Source organism: Sinohyriopsis cumingii, chromosome 16 (assembly GCF_028554795.1).
Source record: "Sinohyriopsis cumingii isolate HCF-2022 chromosome 16, ASM2855479v2, whole genome shotgun sequence".
Taxonomy (NCBI): Eukaryota; Metazoa; Mollusca; class Bivalvia; order Unionida; family Unionidae; genus Sinohyriopsis; species Sinohyriopsis cumingii.
The window spans coordinates 65,142,435-65,169,473 of record NC_142976.1 but is presented as its reverse complement, the minus strand read 5'-3'; the positions used below and the strand labels follow the sequence as shown (position 1 = coordinate 65,169,473).

General features: G+C 35.1%; 1 protein-coding gene across 1 annotated transcript in view; it reads right to left on the bottom strand.

Annotated features, from left to right (window-relative positions):
• Positions 1–18,559: 18,559 nt before the first annotated feature.
• LOC149780601 (uncharacterized) overlaps positions 18,560–27,039 on the bottom strand; it is a 50,526-nt gene continuing 42,046 nt past the window's right edge. Inside the window, exons 14-15 of the mRNA XM_089937722.1 lie at positions 24,896–24,981; positions 18,560–21,018 (exon numbers count right to left, since the gene is read on the bottom strand). Coding sequence (XP_089793848.1) covers positions 20,752–21,018; positions 24,896–24,981 — 353 coding nt within the window. The 3' untranslated portion in view covers positions 18,560–20,751. The remainder of the gene's footprint in view (positions 21,019–24,895; positions 24,982–27,039) is intronic.

Genomic DNA, 27,039 nt, shown 5'->3' with positions numbered 1-27,039 from the left:
TGTATGAGCTTATTAGTCTAATTATAATTCAGGTAAACATGTTTATTTGGGTCAGGGTTTGGAAAATTCATCAGTGAATTGTATAGGTTATTATGTTGCAAATAAACAAGGTTCATAAGGTCATTCTAGAAGGTTATTTTCCGTTAGGTAATGGTTGTTTTTAGAAAATGCTAATTGTGACATGGGATCAATCAGAGAACTTTGTTGTCATGTGATTGTGAGGATTTTACCAGTCGTGCTTTAATATCTAACACTTTAAGTCGCATTATCTTGTGACCAACTTGAGCTTGTTTCTAATTTTTTTCTTCAAATTATTGAATTCAAGTGATTATTTTCTCTGGAAATACATAGGTGCTCTGACAAAATTCATGGATAAAGCCATTCATTGGAATTTATGCTGAAATCGAACCTGAGTAATATTTCTGTGATTCAACAAGAGACTGCTGACACATCAGTACTTCGCAGACCATAACAGACACGTCATCGCCTTCAATTTTGGGTCTCTTCGGGACTTGAACTGACTTATTTTCAGGACATTTTATTACTAGGACTTGTGTCTTTAATTCTTGGATTATATTTGGATTTAATTTGCAATACCATAAGATCTTTTTTTTCTCATATTTCACTTTTTATTCTAGGGAAACAAATTATTTGTTAAATTTTACAATGCTTGTTGTCTTCACTCTCTTCTGTTACTTATTTAAAGAGCATATTTTAAGAGCATAGAACAATAGTGTCCATTTAAAGTTAATTTTTCAGGCATATTTTTAATTGTTTAGCATTATTATGGATATGAAACAGTAAATTGAATGTTCTTCTGATAGAAAACGGATTCGCTTGCAATGATCCCTGTCGAAAATGAAGGGAAGAATACTATTTACCAGCTATTCAGTAACTGGTATAGGAGGTGTCGATATTAGTGCTGTTCTGAAGTATTGCCTTGTTTCGTATTAACACAGTATTCAAGGCTGGATAATTTACGTATATGAAAAAATATACACAAAAGATTTTGTTCATCAGCTCTGTTGTTAAATACGCACGTATATAATATTTTTAATGATGCCCATTAAATGCAGAAGAAATTTCGCTCGGTAACTAGTATAGCATTCATATCGTAAAAAATCTATTATATATCACAGAATTGTCTATTCTTCTTCTTCTTCTTCTTCTTCTCTCTCTCTCTCTCTCTCTCTCTCTCTCTCTCTCTCTCTCTCTCTCTCTGTGAAGATCAAATACAAAAAGGGGAGCACAGAATCATCGACTTGCAACCTAACGAACTCTGAGTAAAACAATTTATCTCTCTGACCACCTCGTCATTACAATTGCTATAAAAAGCAGATTGTATAAAGGTATCAACTGGACTTGGATATAATAGTTTAGTTATACTTTTCTATTCTTTTTTGTATTCCATTTTGTTTTTATTATGTTAATAATACAACGACAGACTACGTTCTACTTTCATCGTAGCAAATAATGAATATAACGAACAACGCATGCCCTGATCTGGAAGCATCACATATGGATGAGAGCGGTAATTTTATTTTAATTTATTTCAGTTTTTACAGAGCACAGTGGACATAGTGATGAAGTGTCGAGATCTTGCAAGCTTTTACAAAGTTTTCCTAACAACGTTGCAGCTGCAGGTCTCTTCGGAAGCCTTGAAGAACATATTTCGACCAATAGTGATTATCTATGATGTGAAATGTAGCTTCTTTAATAGGTTACTCTAAAATTGATATTTTTCTTTGTTGCTTGCTGACCTATACTAGATGCGATGTAGACGAAATATTTGCCTGTGATAAATTGTTGCTCACGTACATTGCTGGCCTTATGGCATACAAGTATAGATAGCACTGTGTGGTTTTCTGGCTAGTAAATACTTTTCCTTGAACATTTAAGAACTGAAAGAAATGTAATTGAAACGATTATTTTGATGATATTAAAGTAAATCAGCAGGGTAAAGTGTCAAGGCCATTGTAAAAATACCGTTGATTAAGGAAACATTGAAGGCTATTATCATAATTACAGACTGCCCGTACTTAACACTGACATTGCAAGTTGATAAATACACGGTATAATAAATTTACTCATCACCGCGTAACAATGACGAAGCCCAGCATTGCCACTTGTTGGTTTAGTTTTTTAATCTAGTACATGTTATTTTAATGTAACATTGTTTGCTGGACTTGACCTTGTCCAAAACTGAGTTCATTTCTGCTTGACCTGATTGACTGTTAAAAAATAAAATTTTATTTCATTTATGTAAACTACTAATAATAGCTTCATTATTATCTATGTGTATGAGCGTATTAACCGAATTATTTATTCAGGTAAACATGTTGATTTGGGTCAGGGTTTTGGAGATTCCTAACTGAATTTTATAGGCTATTGTGTTGTAAATAAACAAGACCCATAAGATCATTCTAGAAGGTTATTTTCCGTTAGATAATGGTTGTTTTTAGAAAATGCAAATTGAGACCTGGGATCAATCAGAGAACTATATTGTCTTGTGACTGTGAGGAGTTTACAATTCGTGCTTTAACATCCAGCACTCTAAGTCGCATTATCTTGTGACCAGTTTGAGCTTATTTTTATTTTTTTCAAATTATTGAATTCAAGTGATTATTTTCTCTGGAAATACATAGGTGCTCTGACAAAATTAATGGATAAAGACATTAATTGGAATTTTTTACTGAAATCGAACCTGAATAATATTTATGTGATTCAACAAGAGACTGCGGACACATCAGTACTTCGATGACCATAACTGACACGTCACCGCCTTCAATTTTGGATCTCTTCGGGACTTGAACTGATTTTTTCAGGACAATTTGTTACTAGGACTTGTGCCTTCAATTCTTGGATTATATTTGGATTTAATTCGCAATACCATAAGATCTTTTTCTCCTCATTTTTCACATTTTATTCATGGGAAACAAATTATTTGCTAAATTTTACAATGCCTGTTGTCTTCACTCTTTTCTGTTCCTTTTTAAAGAGCATATTTTAAGAGCATAGACTTGTAACAATAGTGTCCATTTAAAGTTAATGTTTCAGACATATTTTAATTGTTTAGCATTATTATGGTTATAGAATAATAAATTGAATGTTCTTCTTATAGAAAACGGATTCGCTTGCAATGATGCCTGTCGAAAATGAAGGGAAGAATACTATTTACCAGCTATTCTGTAATTGGTTTAGGAGGCGTCGATATTAGTGCTGTTCTGTAGTATTGCCTTGTTTCGTATTAACACAGTATTCAAGGCTGGATAATTTACTTATATGAAAAAATATGCACAAAAATTATCAGAGATTTTGTTCGTAAGCACTGTTGTTAAATACGCACGTACATAATATTTATTTAATGATGTCCACTAAATGAAGAAGAAATTTGCTCAGTAACTAGTCTCACAAGCATATCGTAAAAAAATCTATTATCACAGAATTGTCTATTCTTCTTCTCTCTCTCTCTCTCTCTCTCTCTCTGTGAAGATCAAATAAAAAGTCGAGCCCAGAATCATCGACTTGCAACGTAACGAACTCTGAATAAAACTATTTATCTCTCTGACAACCTCGTCATTACAATTGCTTTAAATAGGATCTCAACCCTGACAAAAACAACTACAACTACTACTACTACTATTACTACTATTACCAAGACAAGGAAAAATAACACCAATTACTACATGTACTACTGCTGCTACAACTATAGTTAGCGATACATTTAATCACGATAATAATCCACGTATCTATCAATGTCATAACCAGCATTATAATCTTCGTTATCTTATAGTCTGTATCATCGTCATCATTTTCGTTATCATAAGATACTGTACTTCAGTACTGTCCAACCTGTTTGACACCATGGGCCACTGAAAAATATTTTTTCTTGAAGCTGAGGGCCGCAGCAGAAAACTGAAAAACAACGACTAAATAGGTGCTCGAGCTCTGGCGGGTCATTTAAAATCAGCCCGCGGGATGGACAGCACTGCTGTACTATATTCCAAAACCACCACAACGAGGAAGACCAGGTAACATTTAAATGTGCACTCAACACAAGTTTTACCCTACAGACGAAAGGACAAAGACCGTGTGGTACTTACGTTCATTCAACTGTGTCTGAGATATTCTATACATCAGATCTCCATCTGGACCGCTGGACAATGCACACTCAAAACTTAAAATTATCGTATGGAGAATAATGATTGGGATACACATTCTCTTCTTGTTCTGCTTCTCCATATTTGTCTGTCTTCCTATACCGGATATAATGAAATGATCCACAGTTACATTGGAAATTTATTTAAATGTTCCGGTTCCAGTGCAAAACCGAAATATATGCAGTGACTCATTCTTTTTGACAATGTGAACTTGCCTGATGACATAAATTCTATACAGTATTTATGGTAATAGTTGACCCGAAGTGTGTGTGTGTGTGTGTGTGTGTGTGTGTGTGTGTGTGTGTCTGAGAGAGAGAGAGAGAGAGAGAGAGGGAGAGAGAAGGTGGATTTTATGTATAAATGAACAACCAAAGGTAAGGAGTATTCGTGTCTCTTTGTTTAAATTGATTTGCATATAGGTACCAGTTTAATAGTATGTTTATGGCATATGAAACTCACTGCAAATTATGATTATGCGCATACTGGATGTTGTGTATACTGGATGCTGTGTATACTGGATGCTGTAGCATTAATAACTCAAAGAAACAAAGTTTAGAAATATTGAAGAATCTGACTTGAACAAATGCTTCCCCTACATCAAAATGTCCCATTTTTTCAGAAATAACGTGGTAACTCCGTGCCCGTACAGTGTGTGTGTATGTGTGTACGTGCGTACGTGCATGCGTGCGTGTGTGTATGTGTGTGTGTGCACTGTCGCTAAAATCCCTCTGCTTAATCTGAGATACAAATTCATTTTTCTTAGACATCGATTCAGTTATATTTTATTTTTTTGCTTGGTTTTTTTTGCATGTTTTTTTTTTTAAATTGTCTTTTTCTTTGGGGGCTGGTGTGTATTTCATCTTTATTGCATAAGGTGATTCCGATGATAAGTTAAATAATACAATTTCTCATTACTCAAGTGTTTTCGTGTTGGATCAATACGACATACCTTGGACCGATAACTGGGCTAATACTAAAATACTTGATTTATGACACAAATATTGATTATGGTCGAAACACAGGAAGTATTCACTTACAATATATTAAACTTCCTAACTTCCTCGGCACCGACAAAATTCACGTTATGGAGCTATTTATACACTCTGGGAAATTACTCCAAAACATGCTCATTTCTGGCCAATCATATTTATTAGCGACAAATACAAGAACGAAACCAGACGATAGTGCACCGGTACGTCACGTATTGAGAATCCCCTACAATTCCTTGGCAAAATAGTAAGATATAATTCTTGCATTTATATCACTGTCCACAAAACAAAATTTGTGTTCACTTCCTTATGTGTTTTAATAGAGCCGTTTCGCCCTACCTATTTTGTGAAACTTAAATATGTACAGTCTGTACAATAGACAAATCACGCATGTACGTGCTACCCTATTCAATATAATCAACCCACACCCTCAATAACTCAGGCATGAAACGTAATACTCTACGGTCGCTCTTAGTAAATAAAGCATGGTACCGAACTTCCATATTGTATAAGGAAAAGTTATGTAAAATTAATATGAGGTACTATTGTGCAGGGACAGTGAGAAATTAACATGGGGACAAATGGGCCTCTATGCAGTAAAAGGTAAATTAACATGGGGAAAAATGGACCTCTACGCAGTAAAGGGGAAATTGACATGGACAAATGATAACAGTGTACAAGTAGCTAACCACAGTTACACGATACTGGGAACAAATGGGACAAGCCGAAAATAATACGGTGCACTTGGGGTGGGTGGGTGACGATGAGAAATTAATGTGCGTGGGCCGCTTGGGGGACAAGGGAAAAAAACATGAGGAGGCCTCTTCAGGGACATAGGAAAATGAAGCTGAGTCGCATTTGGGGGACAAACGGGTTTGTAGGGACAAACGAGAAAGGTAATGTAAAAGGGTTTTAAGTTTGATTTGAAAACAGAGATATGCACAAACAAACAAGCACATACACAACACAGAGACAAGAACACACTGTTTTAAGCAATAGTGAAATGGTATTTTATCTAGGCATGAGACTAGCTCTGAAGGGTCCGTTGAGGTTTCTCCTGCTTCTTTGGTCAACATTTCTTAAACCAGATCTTCCATGAAGACTTAGTTTGGGTAGACTTGCCTTTCTTCGTCACGTGACTGCTCTGATAGCCAAATGGTTAGAGCGTCCGTCACGGATGCGGGGGTGTCGCGGGTTCGAACCCCGGCCGAGTCACATCAAAGATTTATCAACATGGTACTAGCAGCTGCCTCACTTGGCGCTTCGTATTAAGAGGTTAGTGTTAGGACTGGTCGGCCTTGTCTCAGGATAATGTGCCTGGGTAGGACATCATGCGACATGTCTGTGGTATGATGTTCCAGTGTCAGACACCAGTGTAAATTCTCACACTGCAGGCTTTGTAATGATATGACTTAAACACTGTTAAAGCAACGTTAAAAATCCAAAACACAGACATCTTTCTGAATTTCTCATGGCATTCATCCAGTTGACATTTGAAAGTTCAAAATCATTTCTTTCTGTTATGTGTCCTCTTCTTGTTTTTCTTCTCTTTCTGCCCTTGAGCCTTAAACTTCTCAGTTTCCTCTTCTATAACTTCTTTAATAAAGAGCAGGGATTGGCACGTCAAGAGATTTTGTTTGGCACGCGAAGGAGAGCCAAAAAATCGCGACTTTAAAAGGGTTACTTTCTTACTGGTGCCATGCGCTCGTTCATGTAGTAATTAATCAACAAAGAAGGTTGACGATCCCTGACTTAGAGTGTACCACTGATCCTTTATTTGCTCTAGCAGTTCCATGTCCACCATGACATCGACTGCTTCCTGAAACGTTTCAATCTGATAAGGGTGATCTGCAACCATTTTTGTCTCACTGAAGATGAATGGTACGACTTACTTACATAGTTAGAATTAACGTCGCTTGCGCCAAACGGCATACGCGAATAGTTTATATCTACAAGGGGGACCTCCCAATTAACCACGTGTGTGTGTGGGGGGGGGGAAGAGCCACACACCCTCCCGCATTTAAGCATACAAAGAGGCGTTTTAATTGAATGGGTACAGCATAACGTCGATGCGGTCTGTGTATTCTTAAGATGCTCGGTGGGAATATATACCCTATTCAAGAAGACACCCCGGTTCCGTGAATGTAAACTACATCTGGGCAGCTGTACTTAGGCGAGTGAGAATCGGTCCATACATATGCCTTGCTTTGTCCGATGGTGTAAAGGTGAGAAATTGCTCGGACGAGTCTCAAAACGTCAACCTAAAGTGCAAGAAAATCCACGGTTGTATTATATTGTCCAATCTATCCCAGTTGCGAAATTGGGCGATCCCCATTGCTAATTCTGTTTCAGCTATAATCTTAATTTGAGTCATGAGAAATTTCGAACCCATAATTAAAAATTTCAAGTACAAGTGTACATATATTGGACTAATAAACGGTCACAAAATGGAGACAGATGACCGATAAAACATTTTTGGGTTGTTAGTAGGTTTCATTAGGTCAAATTGTAAAGGGTTTTAGAAAGTATCATGGCATATTAATGATACGACAATAGTTAGAATAAGTGGGGTTTCTCAGCCAAACTACTATTTTATACTAGGACGACCGCATGATTCTTACCTCCTACTCCTCCCCTATGTTAGTCTAAACAAAATACGAAAACAACTTTGTTGAGGCAAAAGCGTCGATCTCATTTTCGATTACCTAACTGGAGGACCTTACATTGTCTCATCATCGTCGTCAGACAAAATAGGGTTGACTGAGAAACACTCTAGTATGCTCACTACTGCGATTTTTATTTTATATTTCATACAAAATTCTAGTATACCTAACATTCACACAAAATTTTACTATACCTAACATTCACACAAAATTTTACTATACCTAACATTCATACAAAATTTTACTATACCTAACATTCATACAAAATTTTACTATACCTAACATTCATACAAAAGTCTAATATACCTAACATTCACACAAAATTTTACTATACCTAACATTCACACAAAATTTTACTATACCTAACATTCATACAAAATTTTACTATACCTAACATTCACACAAAATTTTACTATACCTAATATTCACACAAAATTTTACTATACCTAACATTCATACAAAATTTTACTATACCTAACATTCATACAAAAGTCTAATATACCTAACATTCACACAAAATTTTACTATACCTAACATTCATACAAAATTTTACTATACCTAACATTCATACAAAATTTTACTATACCTAACATTCACACAAAATTTTACTATACCTAATATTCACACAAAATTTTACTATACCTAACATTCATACAAAATTTTACTATACCTAACATTCATACAAAAGTCTAATATACCTAACATTCACACAAAATTTTACTATACCTAACATTCACACAAAATTTTACTATACCTAACATTCATACAAAATTTTACTATACCGAACATTCACACAAAATTTTACTATACCTAATATTCACACAAAATTGTACTATACCTAACATTCACACAAAATTTTACTATACCTAACATTCGCACAAAATTTTACTATACCTAACATTCACACAAAATTGTACTATACCTAACATTCACACAAAATTTTACTATACCTAACATTCATACAAAATTTTACTATACCTAACATTCATACAAAATTTTACTATACCTAACATTCATACAAAATTTTACTATACCTAACATTCATACAAAAGTCTAATATACCTAACATTCACACAAAATTGTACTATACCTAACATTCACACAAAATTTTACTATACCTAACATTCATACAAAATTTTACTATACCTAACATTCACACAAAATTTTACTATACCTAACATTCACACAAAAATTTACTATACCTAACATTCACACAAAATTTTGCTATACCTAACACGCAGGGTTTCTCCATATCAGGTCATCTATCTGACTGCTAAATAAATGCTCTCTTAATAACTCGCTGAGATTAACAAGTAATTTAAAAAAATCGATAATTGCATAATTTCACAACACAAACTCTAAGCATGGTCTCGTATAAATTTAGGTCATTCCCAAGCGTCTGTTTTCACAAGGGAGACTCTATCAATTTTTTTTTCACACAGCCATTTGTCGAGATACTTTTTAAGTCTCAGATTTTGTCATGATAAAACACTTATCATCATGACAGAACAAATATAAATTCATCTTACCACTAATGAGAGAGACAGGTTCTAGCATCTTGATAACATCTCCGTTTGAGACTATTGATTTATCGACATAACACTATTAGTTTCTCATTCACTGTGATCTTTGTGTATTTGTCTTGTAATATTGGATTAATATTTCACACAAAATTTTACTATCCTTATTTCTGACAGTGACACAAAACTTACTGAGTATTGTTTTTCACATTTCACAACTCTATTCGATATCATATATACGAGCAAATCGTCTTTGACACGTAGCTCCTATATCATATCTAGCGTAATAAACTTCTCACCACACCGATAAGCTCGAAGTTAATTAAGAATTTTATTTTAAGTGGCTATTGCTATTTTACACGAAGTATTTTTGTTCTCATATTTTAGCCCGATTTTTTTATTCACTGCTGATAACACAGTACCTACCGCTGACAATATCAGTAATAATGGATTTGCGGTTCCGCCAGGTGACATAGTTTCAGCAATTGTTAGTAACATATGAATATTATTTTACTGTAATATTTGTTTTGCTTTTCTGACGCAGTAAAGTTTTATTATGGTAATAGTTATAGTATTTGATGAGCTCATCCCTATCATCGTCTTACAGACCTGATGAGGTATGACTGAAATTGATTATTTATTTTTTATCATTATGGAACTGTTTCAGTAATTATTTCAATTGCCATAGTGAATGTATTTTCAGCGGCAAATTTATCGACCAGAGCATTACATTTAATATTGACAGGGTCAGCAGGAAAACCTCTGTACTTATCATACCATTCCAGATCTTATCTGCTATCTGTTAAAACTTTACCACCTGAGGATACAAATGGAGGATGAGAATTTGTCGGTATTTCAGTAATATCACTGATCCTATTACCGTAAATATCTTCTGTTTCATCGATATAACAATCAATATAACATAACTGTCCAAGTTTAGAATTTTTAAGTACTAGGGAGAATTGTATATGCTTCTGAAAAATTCAAAAGACTGCGAATATCTGCTTGTTATATATTTATGTCGTTGACGGGCAGGTTTAGGTATCCAGCAATCAACTCTTTGATATTTCTGTATTTTGGATCTATCAGTAACCTTCCAGCTACTGTTTTATAGTTTATTAGAACTATGATGTGTGTTATTATCTTAATCAATACTAGGTTCTACAGTTATAATATCGTAAAGACAAGAGGAACACCAAATATTACCACTGCTTCTACATCCACCAAGTAACCGATAAGTTTAATCACATTCATTATCATAATCACCGTCATTATCAGTATAATAATCAACATTGTCATTCTTTGAATATGTACCTTGTATTCGTTTTCATTATCTTCTCGTTTAGCAACAACATTATATTTCGAATCGGAGACAAAGAAGAAGAGTCAGAAACATTTAAATGTGCAATTTAAAAAAAAATGTTAGCCTACAGACGATATAACAAACACCATGTTGTACTTACGTTCGTTCATCTGGGTCTGAGATATTCGATACGTGAGATCTCCGTCTAGATCGCTAGATAATACACAATCAAAACTTAGAACTATAGTATAAAGATAAATGTTTGAGATGTACATTTCCCTTTTAAACTGCTTCTCCAGAAGACAATGTAACACGGCTAGCACAGTGTTATGGAAGCTTATGTAAATCTTCTTGGTTGAACACAAAACCTAGATACTGAAAGACGTAATTCATTGACAATGTAGAGTCACCTGTGGACCAAAATTATATACGTATGTACTTGAACGGTAGTAATCGTCCCCAGAGAGAGAGAGAGAGAGAGTGTGTGTGTGTGTGTGTGTGTGTGTGTGTGTGTGTGTGCGATTTAGATTTTTAACGTAGATTAACAATTTAGGTCTATCGCTATGATGTCTCCAGTGTGGCATATTCTAGCGATGTCTAGCACTGAGATAGCATGCCGATGATATGTAGCATGATGTCTCACCTAGTCACATTATCCTGACACCAAGGCGACCAATCCTGACACTAGTGTATTATTGTTGAGTGCTTAGCGAGGCAGCTGCTAGTCCCATTTCTATTTGTGATATGATTTAGCTGGGTTTCGAATCCACGACCTCCCGCTTCAGACCATTAAAGCCACTGGAGCTGTCATTCACTCTCTCTCTCTCTCTCTCTCACACACACACACACACACACACACACACACACACACACACAGTCATTCACCAGGTGATTAAATTTTCTGCTCAGTGCATGTAATATTCGTCATTTTATCTTGTAAATTGATTTGCTTTATAAAATACTTGTGACAGTTTATGGGTGTTGTATTTTTGTAGCTCACTGCAAAGTAGGGATCTATGTATATCGGATGTTGTCTTACTAATGCTATATCTAATAAATGTCTTTCTTTAATTTGAATATTTGACCTGAATAGCTACATCCCTTCAAAATGTGTCCTCTATGTTTCTTATGAATAAGGAAGTAACTCGATCTGTCCTGGTGTAGTTTTTGTGCGCATTGGTATGTTCGTACTCCTCCAAATTTCCTCAATTAGAGAAGTTCGGTTTCTTTATTTATCCGCCCAGTAGTTAATATTTTAATAATTAAAGTGATGCTGAGAATGTCACATTTGCTTAGCACCCAGCTAAAGTCATGTATAAGCTATAATCTACCTGTCTTGGGAATATTTCCGCGGGTTTTGTTTCATCTCTAAAGATTGTTGCGGGGAAAGTCTTGAACTCTTAGGCACTTAACAAAGGCTTGCCGTTATCACACCTATATGTTAAAGGTTAGTTCACGGATCAAAAAGAAAGTCCACGGGGTGAACGGGGCATGTTCTTATCCATCCCAGCGTTGACAGACAACGAGAGGGTCATTGTCCGCTAAGTTTGATTTGATTGGTCCACAGCGATACCCATTCACAATTGAGATAGAATTCGTCATTACAATTAAGACCCGAATGATACCTTCCGAAACCCTACGAGCAATTTAGTATTTGCCTCGATTGATTGCAGAATAATAGTTTTCTCTGAGAAACAAACCACACGTTATCTGGCCGCAGAACTTAGAGGTAGATTCTAAGGAAAGACAAAGATTCTAAAAGGTCAATAACTTTCTTGCTCGATTTTTGCAGAATATTATTGCATCATAATTGTTATTATTTGTAGCATGTACACTTAATTACTAGGATCGTTTAGTATGTATACTAACGTTTGTAGTGTTTCATTTCCATGAGTATTTGAGAAAATGACTTTCGCCTTACATAGATAATTATTAGATGCTGAGCGTAATTATGTAGATTGTTAGCTTGTGGTCAGAATTAAATTTGCAATTCTCTATTAGATTAATTCGTAGTCAACCAGTATATTTTTAATGCGTTATGTTAGAATTTCCACATGCTCGAATTGTGAATTCGGAAACATGGACGCAAATATATGAATACGTCCATAGTAACTAATCTTACATACTTCAGTATGTAAGTTTAGTTACTATGGACGTATTCATATATTTGCGTACTTTGTATGCGTTGTAAGGTAAAGAAATACGTCTGATGACTGTGGTATTGTTTGGCATAAAGAGATTAAGAATATGTACTGATGTGACGAATTTTTTAATGTATGTATAAGAAATAATCGATACCGTGCTGTATTTAGACGTTTGTTTTACGATACAAGAACGTATGCGTACCTCGAAGTGAACAAATTCGTGACCGAAAAATACATGTTCAGTATAATGGCAAGCTTCCAAACTATGTGGGGACTGGAACAATGCAGTTATGTACCTATTTATATACTCTGGGAAAGTGCCTGAGATATCTGACATAGCTACACGCTAATTCTATCCAATCGTATTATCAGAGACACACTGAGAACAAAAACTGTACTGTCGCTTTTCATGACTGATAATACCGTAAATTTCCTTAGCAAGTTAGGAAAAATAAAAGTATGCAATTTATAGGACTTTCCACATAAGAGAAATGTTGTAGTCACCTTCAACGTATCTTTCATAGAAAGTTTCGCCGTACATGTCTATCTTCTGAAACTGTTCAATGTGGACAATCCACACGTTCAATAAACCCAACAGTAGCCATATGTAATGTGGTTAAACCTCCCCTCCCCAAAATTAGACAACCATATCTTTAGTTGAAAAATTAAGACATATTTAGTTGAATGTCCGCGATGCTCTCATGTAGAGTGCTTTTGTTGGCAACACCAGTCTACATGTTATCTGCATGCTACACTGTAAGTAATATTTCCATGACAGACGTGTAGCGTAAATTTAAAATATATGCAGGTATATTTTCCAAAAAAGATTTAAAAAGAACAACACGAGCATATAAGATGATGGAGCCGCATATATTAGGACAAGGAATGTCATAAAATAATATGTATGTATGTGTATGTATGTATGTAGGTAGGTAGGTAGGTAGGTTTGTGTGGCATAACAGAGTTTGTTATGCCGTCACTGTCGTAGGTGTGGGTTGGGATGCTTCCAATATTTATTTAAATTATTATAGATCCCCCACCCAGGATCAATTTTGGTTGGAAGTTAAATTAGTGAAAGATAAATGTAAAGCTCCGAGCCCCCAGTCAGCAATGCCGACGGTTAAATGGTTAAATATACAAAATGTGAAATTTGCCTAATAATAGTTTAATGACAATTCAATAAACAAATTATTACAATTTCCCAAGTACTCTCCTTCCGCTCGACCCATGTAATAGCCTATTGCATCATTTGATTTGTAGTGTGAGATAGATTTCCGTCTGTCGTTGTATTCTACTCAGCTGTGTATTCTTCTCTCCTATTCCTCCAATTCCTTCTCCTCATCCTGCCGACTTTCTCCAAATTCGAACTCCTCCTCGACTTCTCCATATTTCTCCTCCTTTTCCGCTTTCTCCTCCTCGATTCGTTTTCCTTGTCCCTCTTGACTCTATACCGACTTGACTTATCGAATCCGACTGCTTGCTGGTTGCACTTCAGTCTCCCCTCTGAGAGACTCGGGACTTATTTGAACCGGAGGTTATGTCCCCCAAAAAGCTTTCTGTGAAAACACAACGATTGTACAATATATTCCTAAGCCCTCTTATCTCACACTGCACCCAGCCTATCACCCGATAACGGCTATTAAATTTCTTCGGTCACGCATTCATTCCCATTGAAATACTCATACGTTCTTGTATTGTAAAACAACTTCGCAATAAATGCACGGTATCAATTACTTCTCATGCATACATCAATAAATTCCATCACATCAGTACATATCACTAATCCCGTTCTAACATACAATATCACAATAATCAGACGCATTTCTTTACCTTACAACTCGTATAAAGTACACAAATATTCAAATATCCATGCTCTGATATATCCATACATACATATTAACTAATCTTACATACTTCAACCATTTTTCAAATTCACACTTCAAGCATGTGTACAATCTAATATATCACATGAATAAATGCACTAGTTTACTACGAAGTAACTTATTAGCGAATTACAAAATTAATTCTGACCACAACCTAACAATCTACATAATTCTCTACATAATAATCAAACTCTTTTCTCAAATTCGCATGTAAATTGAACACTACAATACGTACTAAACGATCCTAGTAATTAAGTATACATACTACACATAATTACACTTACAATGCTGCAATATTCTGCAAAAATAGAGCAAATAACTTACTGACCTTTACGAAGCTTCGTCTTTCCTTAGAATCTGTTTCTAAGTTTACCAACCAAATTAAGAGTGGCTCTCTCGGAGTAATCCTATTTGCTCGACAATCTCCCCAGGAGAACTAAATTTTCGCTTCCTAATTAGAAATTATAATTCGGGTCAAAATTGTTATCACACTCTCCGTCCCATTGCCGATTTGATGTCTCTTTGATTCGATCCAATCAAACTTAGCAGACAATGTCCTTCTCGCTGTCTATCCACGTGGGGACTGATTTAGAACACGCCCCGGACCTCGCGGGTTCCTCTGATCTTTTATAACACATATGTGGGAAGTCGCACCATCTAAGACTATGCCGATTCAAGTTGTCTCTCTGGTCACGGTAATCTTACGTAAGTGATTAACTCTAGCCTGAGGCATGTTCAGACATCAAACATGACTTGTAATAATAATACCTTAGTTTATACACGACATACGATCTGGGGCTGAACAAACGTTACTGTATGTATGTATGTATGTATGTATGTATGTATGTGTGTGTGTGTATCGTCTAAGGTTGACATTGCCCGGAGTGGGAGTGGGAGACAAGCGCCCCAATCCTCCAAAAATGCCCCATACGGCTTGCGTCTCTGATTGCCTCTGTCAACTAAAATCCAGCTGCCGGCCTTCACGAGTGGCTTAGATTTTAAGTCCGGCAGACCACGTTTTCCACTAACAGGAGAAGGGGTGAAGGCGGACCACTTATTAGTCTTTTTAAACTCAGCTCAGAAGAAAACAGCAATGTTTCGATCTGACAAACTGAGCATCGACCATAAAAGTGCGTTTTTTTATAGATGCAAAAGGTACGATTGGCCAGTTACCTGTGCCTGACACTACTAGCGTCGCTGGACATTTTTATACCTACAAAATGTTGCATACTAGTATCCAAGATATCCATATGCTCCATGACAACACAACGGAGCATAATCCGCCATAGTGACAGACTTCCTCAAGGAACACAGTTTGTGTGTTTTGACAATATTCGCACATCGTACCCGTTATTTCTGGATACTCTCTTTATGGAAATTCGTGATAAAACCATTTCATATCTGTAGTTTATGTGGTCTGCAGTTCTTATGTACACTAATTCACACAAAATCCATATTAAATTTGTTGGCGGCATATTTTCTTCACACATGTTTTGAAACAGATGCCTGGTGACACGAATTGCAGTTTCTTACTTTTTACTGGAATCTAGATCAACTTTTGCAATCGTTGTTTTCATAATTTGTTTCTTCTTCTGATAACATTTTCTCCCCCAGTGCCTTGTTCAGTGAACAATTTCTCTATTCTAGGATCTTCTACTGGTATATATATTTTTGCTATGTAGAACATTTTATCATCTTCTGAGCGTTGTGGCGCATAAAGTAAGATCTTAGCTACAGGATCTCAGTCATAACCAGGTGCTAACATCTTTGGTGTCACATCTGATGTTTTCATTAGTTTGGGTCTTTGTTTGACGCTCTAGGATTTCCAAATATTCGGTCCCATCGAATGCTTTCTCAATCAGTACTTCTCTCCGTTTCAACATGTGTTCCTTCACATTGCGTCGGCCAAATTATAAAACTTTCACAGCACCGCGGTGTTTTAATGAGAAATTCGGCAGATTTGCATCCTAGTAAACCATTTTCCTAAAGGTTTTTAATACAATAGACATATATTGGTTCACACATATTTGTGTGATTATTGTTACCTTCATTTTTCAGTTATCTTATCTTAGCTTTTCAGATTGCATTATGTTGTGGTCGAACTTTTGTCTTTTGCCAAGAACATTTAGTATGCTGTGGCTGTAGTTTACGCTTTTATATTGAAAATTCATTATATTATGGCATTATGTTTGGTTTTTGCCATGAACAATTCATTATGCTGTGGCAGTGCTTTTGCCGTATGTCATGAAATTCATTATGTTGTGGCCATTATTTTGTCTTATCCATAAGAACTCAATATTTATGATCGTAATTTTACCTTTTGCATTTTTTTTTTTGTCTACACTGTTGCTGATTTGCCTTCAGATATTATGCTAAAACTCCTGACCGTCTACTTTCCAAGGGACGGGAAGAATTTTAACATCCAAGAATGATTATCATGGGATGGGGGCATTTTGTGGATAGCTTTGATATCGGTTTTGTTTTCTGACATTATCCAATTTTTTTAAACTATCCTCGACGTTTCTCTGGCAGATTTTTTGAAGTATCCTTGCTGTTGATCAGTGCTGTCCAACACTCGGCTCGCGGGCTGATTTTAAATGGCCAGCCAGAGGTCGAACAGTTATATATTCGTTGCTTTTCAGTTTTCTGCTGCGGCCCTCGGCTTAAAGAAAAACATTTTTCAGTGACCCATTGTGTCAAAAAGGTTGGACAGAACTGCCGTAGATGAAATGACGCATATCATCGCTTCCATTTGCATGTGCAAACATAGCTGATGAAAAAAAAAGTCATGGCACCTGGAAAACGTAGTATATAAGCCACTTCGTTTCTTAATATTAAAATTTACATGCATATAAAATGCCTGAATAAAACTAAATCAGGCAGATTCAATTAGACTTGGTCCATGGTTTCGTAATGTCTATTATTCATGTCTGCAACTGGTTGAAATTTATATGAATTTACTTGAAAGCTAACTTTAAATATATTTAACTTTGAAAATAAGAACACAAATATTATCTAAAAGGTTTGTTAGCTTTTTTTACAACAATGAATAGAAATCGCTTTTATAAGATTTGATAGCACTTGTTCTGGACCAATCTTTATTTATCATAATTGTATAAACGAACCTAATTGAGAGGCTCCAAAATTAGGCAATGTACATGAAGCATTGTGTTCAAAGATTATTTTAATCACTGTATGTATAGTAAATATGTGTTCGCACCTGTGAATGTGGCATTAGCTTTGGGCATACATACTAGGATTATCGGGTAAGAGAAACTTTCTACATATTAATATTGTCAATTCGAATTGATTGTAGCATTGGCTGGCATTGATATGTTTAAACACCCAACGACCGTGGATCATGAAGGAATGACTACTATAGTTTGTTTGATAAAGAGCACGGCTTTAAATTCCACAACTGAGAATGTTCTGTACAAGAGACAGCTGCATCTGATAAACACGTCTTCAAAGTCTGTGATTGCTATACACCTTCCAGTTGAACAGTTCTTTGTGTCACTAAACGCAACCGCCATTAAGGTATTTCTAATTGTATATATGCTTGAACTAAGTTTATTAAAACTAAGTTTATTATTGACGAGAGTGCAGATACCGGATACCTTTATTGCTATGAATAAAGTTTTTAGTTTTCAGTTCAGATGACAATTTCATATTCAAGGGTGTACAGATCAAACTTTTGCTATGTTGAGTGATCAATAGTGGAAATACTTCTTTAATTTATTGCTTAAATAACTGATTCATTTTTATGTTCAATTACATAGTCATATTGTTCACAACAAGAACAAATATAAAAGAATTAGAGTTCCAACAAGAAGGTGAATGAAAGTCAAGATATGGAAATTGCAACTTGTTCTAGATGACATACTTAGTAAGACGAAATTCTTAAATTTAGAATTTATTTCTTATACAATTAAATGCCATTAGGTAAATAATTCAAACTTTAGAAACATTATATAAACAACTGAGAAATAAATCAGCAATTGCAGGTTAAAAAAGTCACCGATCAGGCAAAATTATAATTTTTTAGCGTATACATATTACATACTATAAACGTTTCCAGCGATTTCGGGTTACAAGTTCCCACAACTATTAAACAACACCAACAACAAAAAACAACTTTCTCCATCAAATGGCTTACACATTTACATGGATTGCGTCATATTGTGTCACAGTAGAAACCATGTCATGTATAAGACAAGAATACATACTACCAAAGGAATACGTCAGATTATTAATAGCTAGGAATAAAGAACGTCTTGTGTTTCCTTATTAATATGGTAAAATAAACTCAGTAAAGAAATACAATTTTAAATATTTCCTTAAATATACAAAGCATTTGTCTTTAGTATACGTTTTGAATAATTCAAACAAGTAAATATTAACCTTGCCAGTAAAATCAGACGATCATTGTAACACCATATTAGTAGTCACTGCTTCATATAAAGTTGATTTAGACTGAATTAGTTTGTATGTACATAAATAGGTAATGATATGCATTTTGTATACGCTCATCACAAACAAATAGCATATAACGCATAATATAAATCACTGCAATTGTTTCTAATTAATTTGTGCAAAACTGACAGATTCCTGCCACCCACTCATAAATAGTTACGCATTTATCTTAACCTGTTTTATTTCTGAATATATATTTTCCAGTTTCACCTTTTACTTACTCAACATTTTAAATAAAATATGTGGAAAATAATTCAAAGAATTATACCTGAAAATAGAGATAATAATCAATATTTTATCACATTAATGTACTGTTAGCATAAACACGTTTGCAAATAATTATATTAATGCCCTTTTGCGCTTGGGAATGTAAAATCGGCAACATGCAGAAGTTAACGTAGGTGAGTGGTTGAAGTGTGGGACTTGCGACTGAAAGGATGTAGATTGGAATCATACCATTAGATCAGCTATCGTCGACAGAGTGGTGCCTCCTTGAGCGAGGCATTTTACGTTTTACGTTTTGTCACTAAATAACCTACATGTGTTGTTGAACCGTAAGGCATCAAACCAAATTCACCAAATCAAACCAAATTCACCAAATTACATTTATCATATATGTTTTCGATAGTACCACGTGATGTGTGATGCCATATAGTATATACTCATTATCAAGTGCTTGTGAACATTAATGTTCTATTTTAATCCATACAATCAGAAACACAGAACACACATACACTTACACATATATCGTCATAAATGTTGTTTTTGCTCATCACTGTAGAGAAACTTTTCTTTAAAGATACTTCAGTTGTACATTGGGCAAATATCTAAAAAGCATCTATGAATTATCTACAACAAAGAAATGCTTCGAAAGTGGCTAGTAGAAATTTAGTGACGCTGTATAATTTAGCACACTGCTTATGCGGATCATTTGCTAGGAGCGAGTCTCTTTTATCTATATAAAATCACGTGACATTGGAACTATTCGGAAATAAGTGTAGAGAAAAAAAGAGATGAAGTAAATCAAGATTTAATATTTCACCTGTATTAAAGAAAATGGTACGTTCCAATTGCCCATGCCATAAATAGAACTTTGTATTATGGGCCGGAGGCTTATATTAATGAAATAAAGTGATCTTTTTAATCTACAAAATATCTTTTTACAGACTAAAGTTATGTGCATTGACAAAGCATGTCTCACAATGATCACGTTTTATTCTTATATAATGTGTGCAAAACAATATATGTATGAATAGAAAACAATATCAGACCTATAATGACACCCACCTCCTCCACAATATCAAAATGTTTTCTTCAGCAGGATTTTTGAGACAGCTGGAGCACAAAAGCCGTGCTCTTCTACATTTTTGCCGACAAAAAATATTTACATGGACTATAACTACAGAGGTTGTGATACAAATATAGACAACATAAAAAAGAACTAAACGCATGCTAAGAGTCCTGAGACTGGACATCATAATTAACATCGGTGAAGAGTTTCTAACAAAGTGTTCTCGCTCTAAATTAGGCATATTGTAGTGCAGGTTTGGTTAGAAAACAACGTGTCTGAGATTCAACTTCTCCGTTCAGTCCAAATAGACCTGTATGCAATCGTATCACTCTTTTAATACTAAAAGTCCAATAAATATTCCCAACAGAATCCAGTGCAGGCTGAAAACTCGACCCACCTCACCTCCTGATGAATGTCGGATAGTGGCTGGAGTGGAATGCTGGACTGGCATACCCGTATCATTTAGTGGAGTGGTATCATATAACAAGATTTTCCAGTCCTCTTTGTCATAGTATCCCACCCATGTGTATTCTCCGACCGCTTCGTTATGGGATTGTGACGGTACCACGTCGGCCTCCACTACGGCATAGCCCTGGTTTGAATACATTTGATTAGTTCAAATAATCACAATGTTTAGACAGAACGTTTTTACGAACTTAGTGTTGCACTTTCTTTAAGGTGTATGAACAACAAACACAAAACACAGCGCCAAATTTCATCAGGAGAAAGAGAGAGAGAGAATGAGAGGGACACTGGTTGCTTGCGGATGTAGTTGTTGGATTTTGTTGTCAAGTGAACAGTTAAAATCTTTCATGCAGTTTGGAAAACGTTATACTTTTGAAAAAAAACGAATATTTTCCCTGTAATTTACATATGAACGCAAGGTTTTACGCTGAAGAAAAGAAAATAATTACTGGTTTTGAACAGTGCCAGATGTTCAAATTCATGATAGTAAATAGTCTACATTAACTCAAATTTAAGCCCTGGCATAACAGATGGTTGATAAAAAAAAATCCTAGTTTAAACTGCCATCGTTTCTTGCAAGTTTAAACATACAGTAGAATATTTTTGTTGACTAATTAGAAAAAAATATTGGTTGTGGTTTCAATTAATTTGATTTATGGAACTTGTTATATCATCAATAGCGTTGAGATTGACAAATTGCTGTATCATAAAAACGCTAGTATAGATTGGTGAATTTCTATATAATTAATAGCATGCTTTGACACATTGCTATGGCATCAATGGCTTTAGTATATTTTGACAAATTGCTATATTGCCAGCAGCGTTGTTATAGTGACCAGATTGTGATATCATTAATAGCGGTCCTATAGTTTCACAGATTGCAATATCATTAATAGCGGTCCTATAGTTTAATAGATTGCTATATCATTAATAGCGGTCCTATAGTTTCACAGATTGCAACATCATTAATAGCATTCCTATAGTTTCACAGATTGCTATGTCATTAATAGCATTCCTATAGTTTGACAGATTGCTATATCAATAATAGCATTCCTAGAGTTTGACAGATTGCTATATCATTAACAGAGTTCCTATAGTTTTACAGATTGCTATGTCATTAATAGCATTCCTATAGTTTCACAGATTGCTATATCATTAATAGCATTCCTATAGTTTCACATACTGCTATATCATTAATAGCATTCCTATAGTTTGACAGATTGCTATATCATTAATAGCATTCCTATAGTTTGACAGATTGCTATATCATTAACAGCGTTCCTATAGTTTCACAGATTGCTATATCATTAATAGCGTTCCTATAGTTTCACAGATTGCTATATCATTAACAGCGTTCCTATAGTTTCATAGGTTGCTATATCATTAACAGCGTTCCTATAGTTTGACAGATTGCTATATCATTAATACCGTTCCTATAGTTTGACGGATTGCTATATCATTAATAGCATTCCTATAGTTTCACAGATTGCTATATCATTAACAGCGTTCCTATAGTTTCACAGATTGCTATATCATTAACACCGTTCCTATAGTTTCACAGATTGCTATATCATTAACAGCATTCATATAGTTTCACAGATTGCTATATCATTAACAGCATTCCTATAGTTTCACAGATTGCTAAATCATTAACAGCATTCCAATACTTTCACAGATTGCTATATCATTAATAGCCGTCCTATAGTTTGACAGATTGCTATATCATTATACCGTTCCTATAGTTTGACGGATTGCTATATCATTAATAGCATTCCTATAGTTTCACAGATTGCTATATCATTAACAGCATTCCTATAGTTTCACAGATTGCTAAATCATTAACAGCATTCCAATACTTTCACAGATTGCTATATCATTAATAGCCGTCCTATAGTTTGACAGATTGCTATATCATTAATAGCTTTCATATAGTTTGATAGATTGCTATATCATTAATAGCGTTAGTATAGTTTAATAGATTGCTATATCATTAATAGCTTTCATATAGTTTGTTAGATTGCTATATCATTGATAGCGTTAGTATAGTTTGACAAATTGCTGAATAATCAATAGCGTTACTATAATTTGACAAATTGCTATATCATCAATTGTGTTGGTATAATTTGACAAATTGCCTGAAAGTAATTTGGCACATAAGAAAGAGGAGATTGTTTTGGAAAATTGTAATCTATATATTGGTTAAACAACGTACGGTTAATTCGTAAGTCATGTCGAATATTTGGCCAATCAATTGAAAGCAACTAATTGTGTGAAAATGTCTGATGTAAAACCATTAACTGTCTTAAAAATAAATAATTAATTTATGTTTATTTTGCCGCATGACAATTGGAAATAACCAACTATTGAACTATTGATTGATTGAATTCTAGTTGAGCATTGGTGTAGCAGGCCTCTGTATCACACAAATAAATTTGAGATGTTACAAAATACCACGCTGCTGTATTCTTGATTCTCCAGAGACTTCCAATTGCATCAGACAATTTCAATTATCTGATATTACGGTTAAAAGGCATCGTTAGTAGACTCGCTGCAATTAATTTAAAACAAAAATGCGTATACATGTTCTTGAAGTAGAATATCTATTAATTGACAAACACAGTACAGAAGAGAAATTCGCATACGATTGCTTCAAAATGTTGCAGCCATTGTTTAGATACAGGTTTTAAGAATCAACAAGGGCAGATAAGCTCAAATATTATTCGTTCAACAGCTATGCTATTCTTAGTGATGGTGACATCACGTTTCCACGAGTGACCTTTCCTCCTTGTTTTTTGAAATAACAATATAATGACAATTATGATTTTCTTTCAACAATATCTTCTCCCACAGTTTTTGATCATTGGGTCAAAATTCCATATGTGTGACATTAATGCAGAATGTTTATTTTTCCTGAAAAAAGATTATTCACTCAATGTTTATGTTTCAGTCAAACTGTTATTTTGAATGTTCTGCATGGCACTTATGTGCCAAGCTTTATCCTTACAAAGTATTGTAACAATATGTATTATAAAAATATGTGTTCAATGCTTTCGTCACCAAAAGCAACTATTTCAGTTTATGAACCTTGCTATCAGCAAATTTTCTTTTAGCGTGACGATTTAAGATCATGTCGATCTTCAATAAAGGCAAAGGTAATTGCACAGACAGTGATCTCTTACATAGCGTTCATGTACTTAAGATCGAATTTTAGCAGATCATCAATAAGATCAATAAATGTGGGTAAAGTATCAGAAACACTTATCGGATCATGGAGCTTGTCTAAATATATTCAGCCTTATAAACCATGCAACGGATGTACAGCCCTAAGAAGTTTGGCCAAATACTGAAATTAAACTTGAATTATTTATTCTGCAAATATTTAAATTATATTTCATGCAACCGCTTATAATTACCTTGTATGATTTCACTTGACACAGTATATGGATATTAAATAACTTGATCGAGACCTAACATTTAAATTATAAATCTATTGATTCAATAGAATTCCGAAGACCATCGTTGAATCCAAAGCCAAAACAAAATTAAACAAAAATAAAGCCATGTACGGACGCATGCGGGATATAACGATAGCTGTGTACTTTACAATGGATAATTGTTGTCTTATGTGAGTATGATAATGACAGTTCTGATAGGGTCCATGTAGCAAAAGTCGACTTTAATAAAGAGTACCTTTCTTTCATGGTAGCCATTTATTTCTTCACATAATGGCTCCTAATCTATTGGCATTTCTGACCATTATTCAACAGCATTAATAATGTACGTTAAAATGAATATTTAACTCGTCTCACAAGGAATGCAGAGGATACAAAATTATTTAATTCTTTTGTAGTTATTGCAACCGTATTGACTAATAACGCTCGTGGACAAGTTAGTATGGCATGTTGCCAACAAGCTAAAAGTCGGCTACGCAAAACTCAGTCCACATTCATTCGTACGTGAGTGCGTGCATGTATACATACATATATACATACATACATACTCACCTCCTCTAATCTAATGCTTAGATTCTGGAAATCGAACTCGTCCCTAACTGTCTCGTATACATTTATGCCTGATTTGTTTGGGTCTCCTGAAAATATAGAAGAACGAACATTGTCTTTAATTTTAATTTTGCACAAGGTAATCGATGTACGTGATTTGTCCTACTGTCTTTTGATTATTATAAGAGAGGAAACCCACCGACGAACATTCAGAGAGAGGAATAATAGATACTTCGACCTGACGACTCTTTCCGAAATCTTGCCCAGGATATAGCTGAGTAGAGGTGGGGGACGACGAGCGCGCGCGCGCGCGCGCGATTGTGTGTGTGTGTGTGTGTGCATGTGTAGGTGTGTTTAATGGGACTGTATTATGGAATGGACAAAGTTCACTCTCGCCATCTTGGATTAGGACGATATGGGGGATGTAAGATGAAGGTAATATCAAATATATCCATATGATTAACACTGGGTACGATAACGGGGAATGGGATGCAGGAAGGGGTAAGGGAAAACAAACGTTAAAAGCGTCAATTATCTTCAATTTTCATTAATGTATTTCATCATGTTTTCCCTAATATCAATATTTCTTTGACTAAATGGCATTACATCCTCTTTAAGAAACTTTGTTTTATTTGTTGAACCCCAATAACCGCATGTACGCACTCACCTCCAGGGCAGTAAGGTATCGCCTATTACTGCATGATGTTCAGGTTTCATTCATTTGCTCGAATGAAGAGCGAAATGTTCAATTAAAATTTGAAAAATATATTGAAAAGCTTGAGAATAGAAATAGGAAACATGTAACAATTATGGCTTAGAACTAAATTTAGTGCCAATGCTAACATTTATATTTGTATGCAATAAACTCGCTCTGTCGTCAGTTAATATTTTGGTAAAATTGTAATTACCCTTCCATAAATCTTCAGCAACGACAGCCAATTACTTCAATGTGTGTTTTCTGAAATCTGCTTAGGATTGCCAAAAAAGAGCCAGTCTTTGGATTCTTTTTTGGGGGCACCAGCTAAATGCTCACACACACCCCCACCTGTCCAAAAAAATAAAGGTTGTTTTAGGTGTTTTTGTATCCCCCAAATTTGTGTTGTTTGTTTAATTTTATAAAAAGAATTTTGAATGAAATTTTTATTTTAGAAATATTTTGGATGAGGTATTTCAAAAGTTCCCTGGTGTTTCTATAGGGTTGTTCATCCGAGATAGGTTTTAATCACCTTTCTCGGAATTCCTTCCCTAGTTATGTAGTTGATCTTTGCTAGAGGTCGCCTATGTCCCATGTATGCTATATGTGTGTGCTATAATGAGTGTATGCTATATCGTATTCATGTGGGGACAGCATCAATTAATCAAATTCAAAATCCCAGTTGTCCTATTATATGATTATTGGATGTAGTCTCCAATGATTTACTTTAAACGTACTTTCAATTTTGCATTTTGGCGAGTAAACGGTGTAAATATTTGAATAAAAAAAAGGGCCTAGTGTCTCATTTGTGTAATCATTTGTGTCATTTCTTGCATAAATTAGAATACGACTGACTGTGATCGAGCTAGGGTCCATATTTCATTGATTTGTATATATTTCTCCTCGCTCGAGCAGGCCGAATCTACTTTATTTAGGAAACAAAATGGCCGAAATTGCTTTTATTGGAGTCAAACCCGCAAGGGGGTTCGAGACTATACAGTGGGAGCCGTATAATCTAGAAAGGACAGTATAGTGAAGGTAAGTAATATCCCTATAAACCTATATTTATAACACCCTTTTATTTATATGCGTATGCATAGTTTCCTATATGGGGTGTATTTCCAAGCTCTTCCATGGGCCCATCCACTTTGCCTAGCGCCTTTTGACTTAGCCCCATGGCGTCCTCGACTCGTACTTTCCCCCTATAGGTCCCTTGTCGCTTTCCTCTATATATAATGTTATCATTCTTAATAAAATTTACTTAAGGCAATTTATGAGATTGGATTCGTATTTTCGAGTACTAAGGTCTAAGCCGGACGGGTGAGTTGGGGTGCCAAGGACAGTTTCCGGTATCCATCCTTAAGGGGTGGTATACCCTGGCCCCCCCCTCCCCTCCCCCTTCTCGCCCCCAGCACTGGCCAAACGATCGAGATGTTAAGAAGAAGCCACTGAC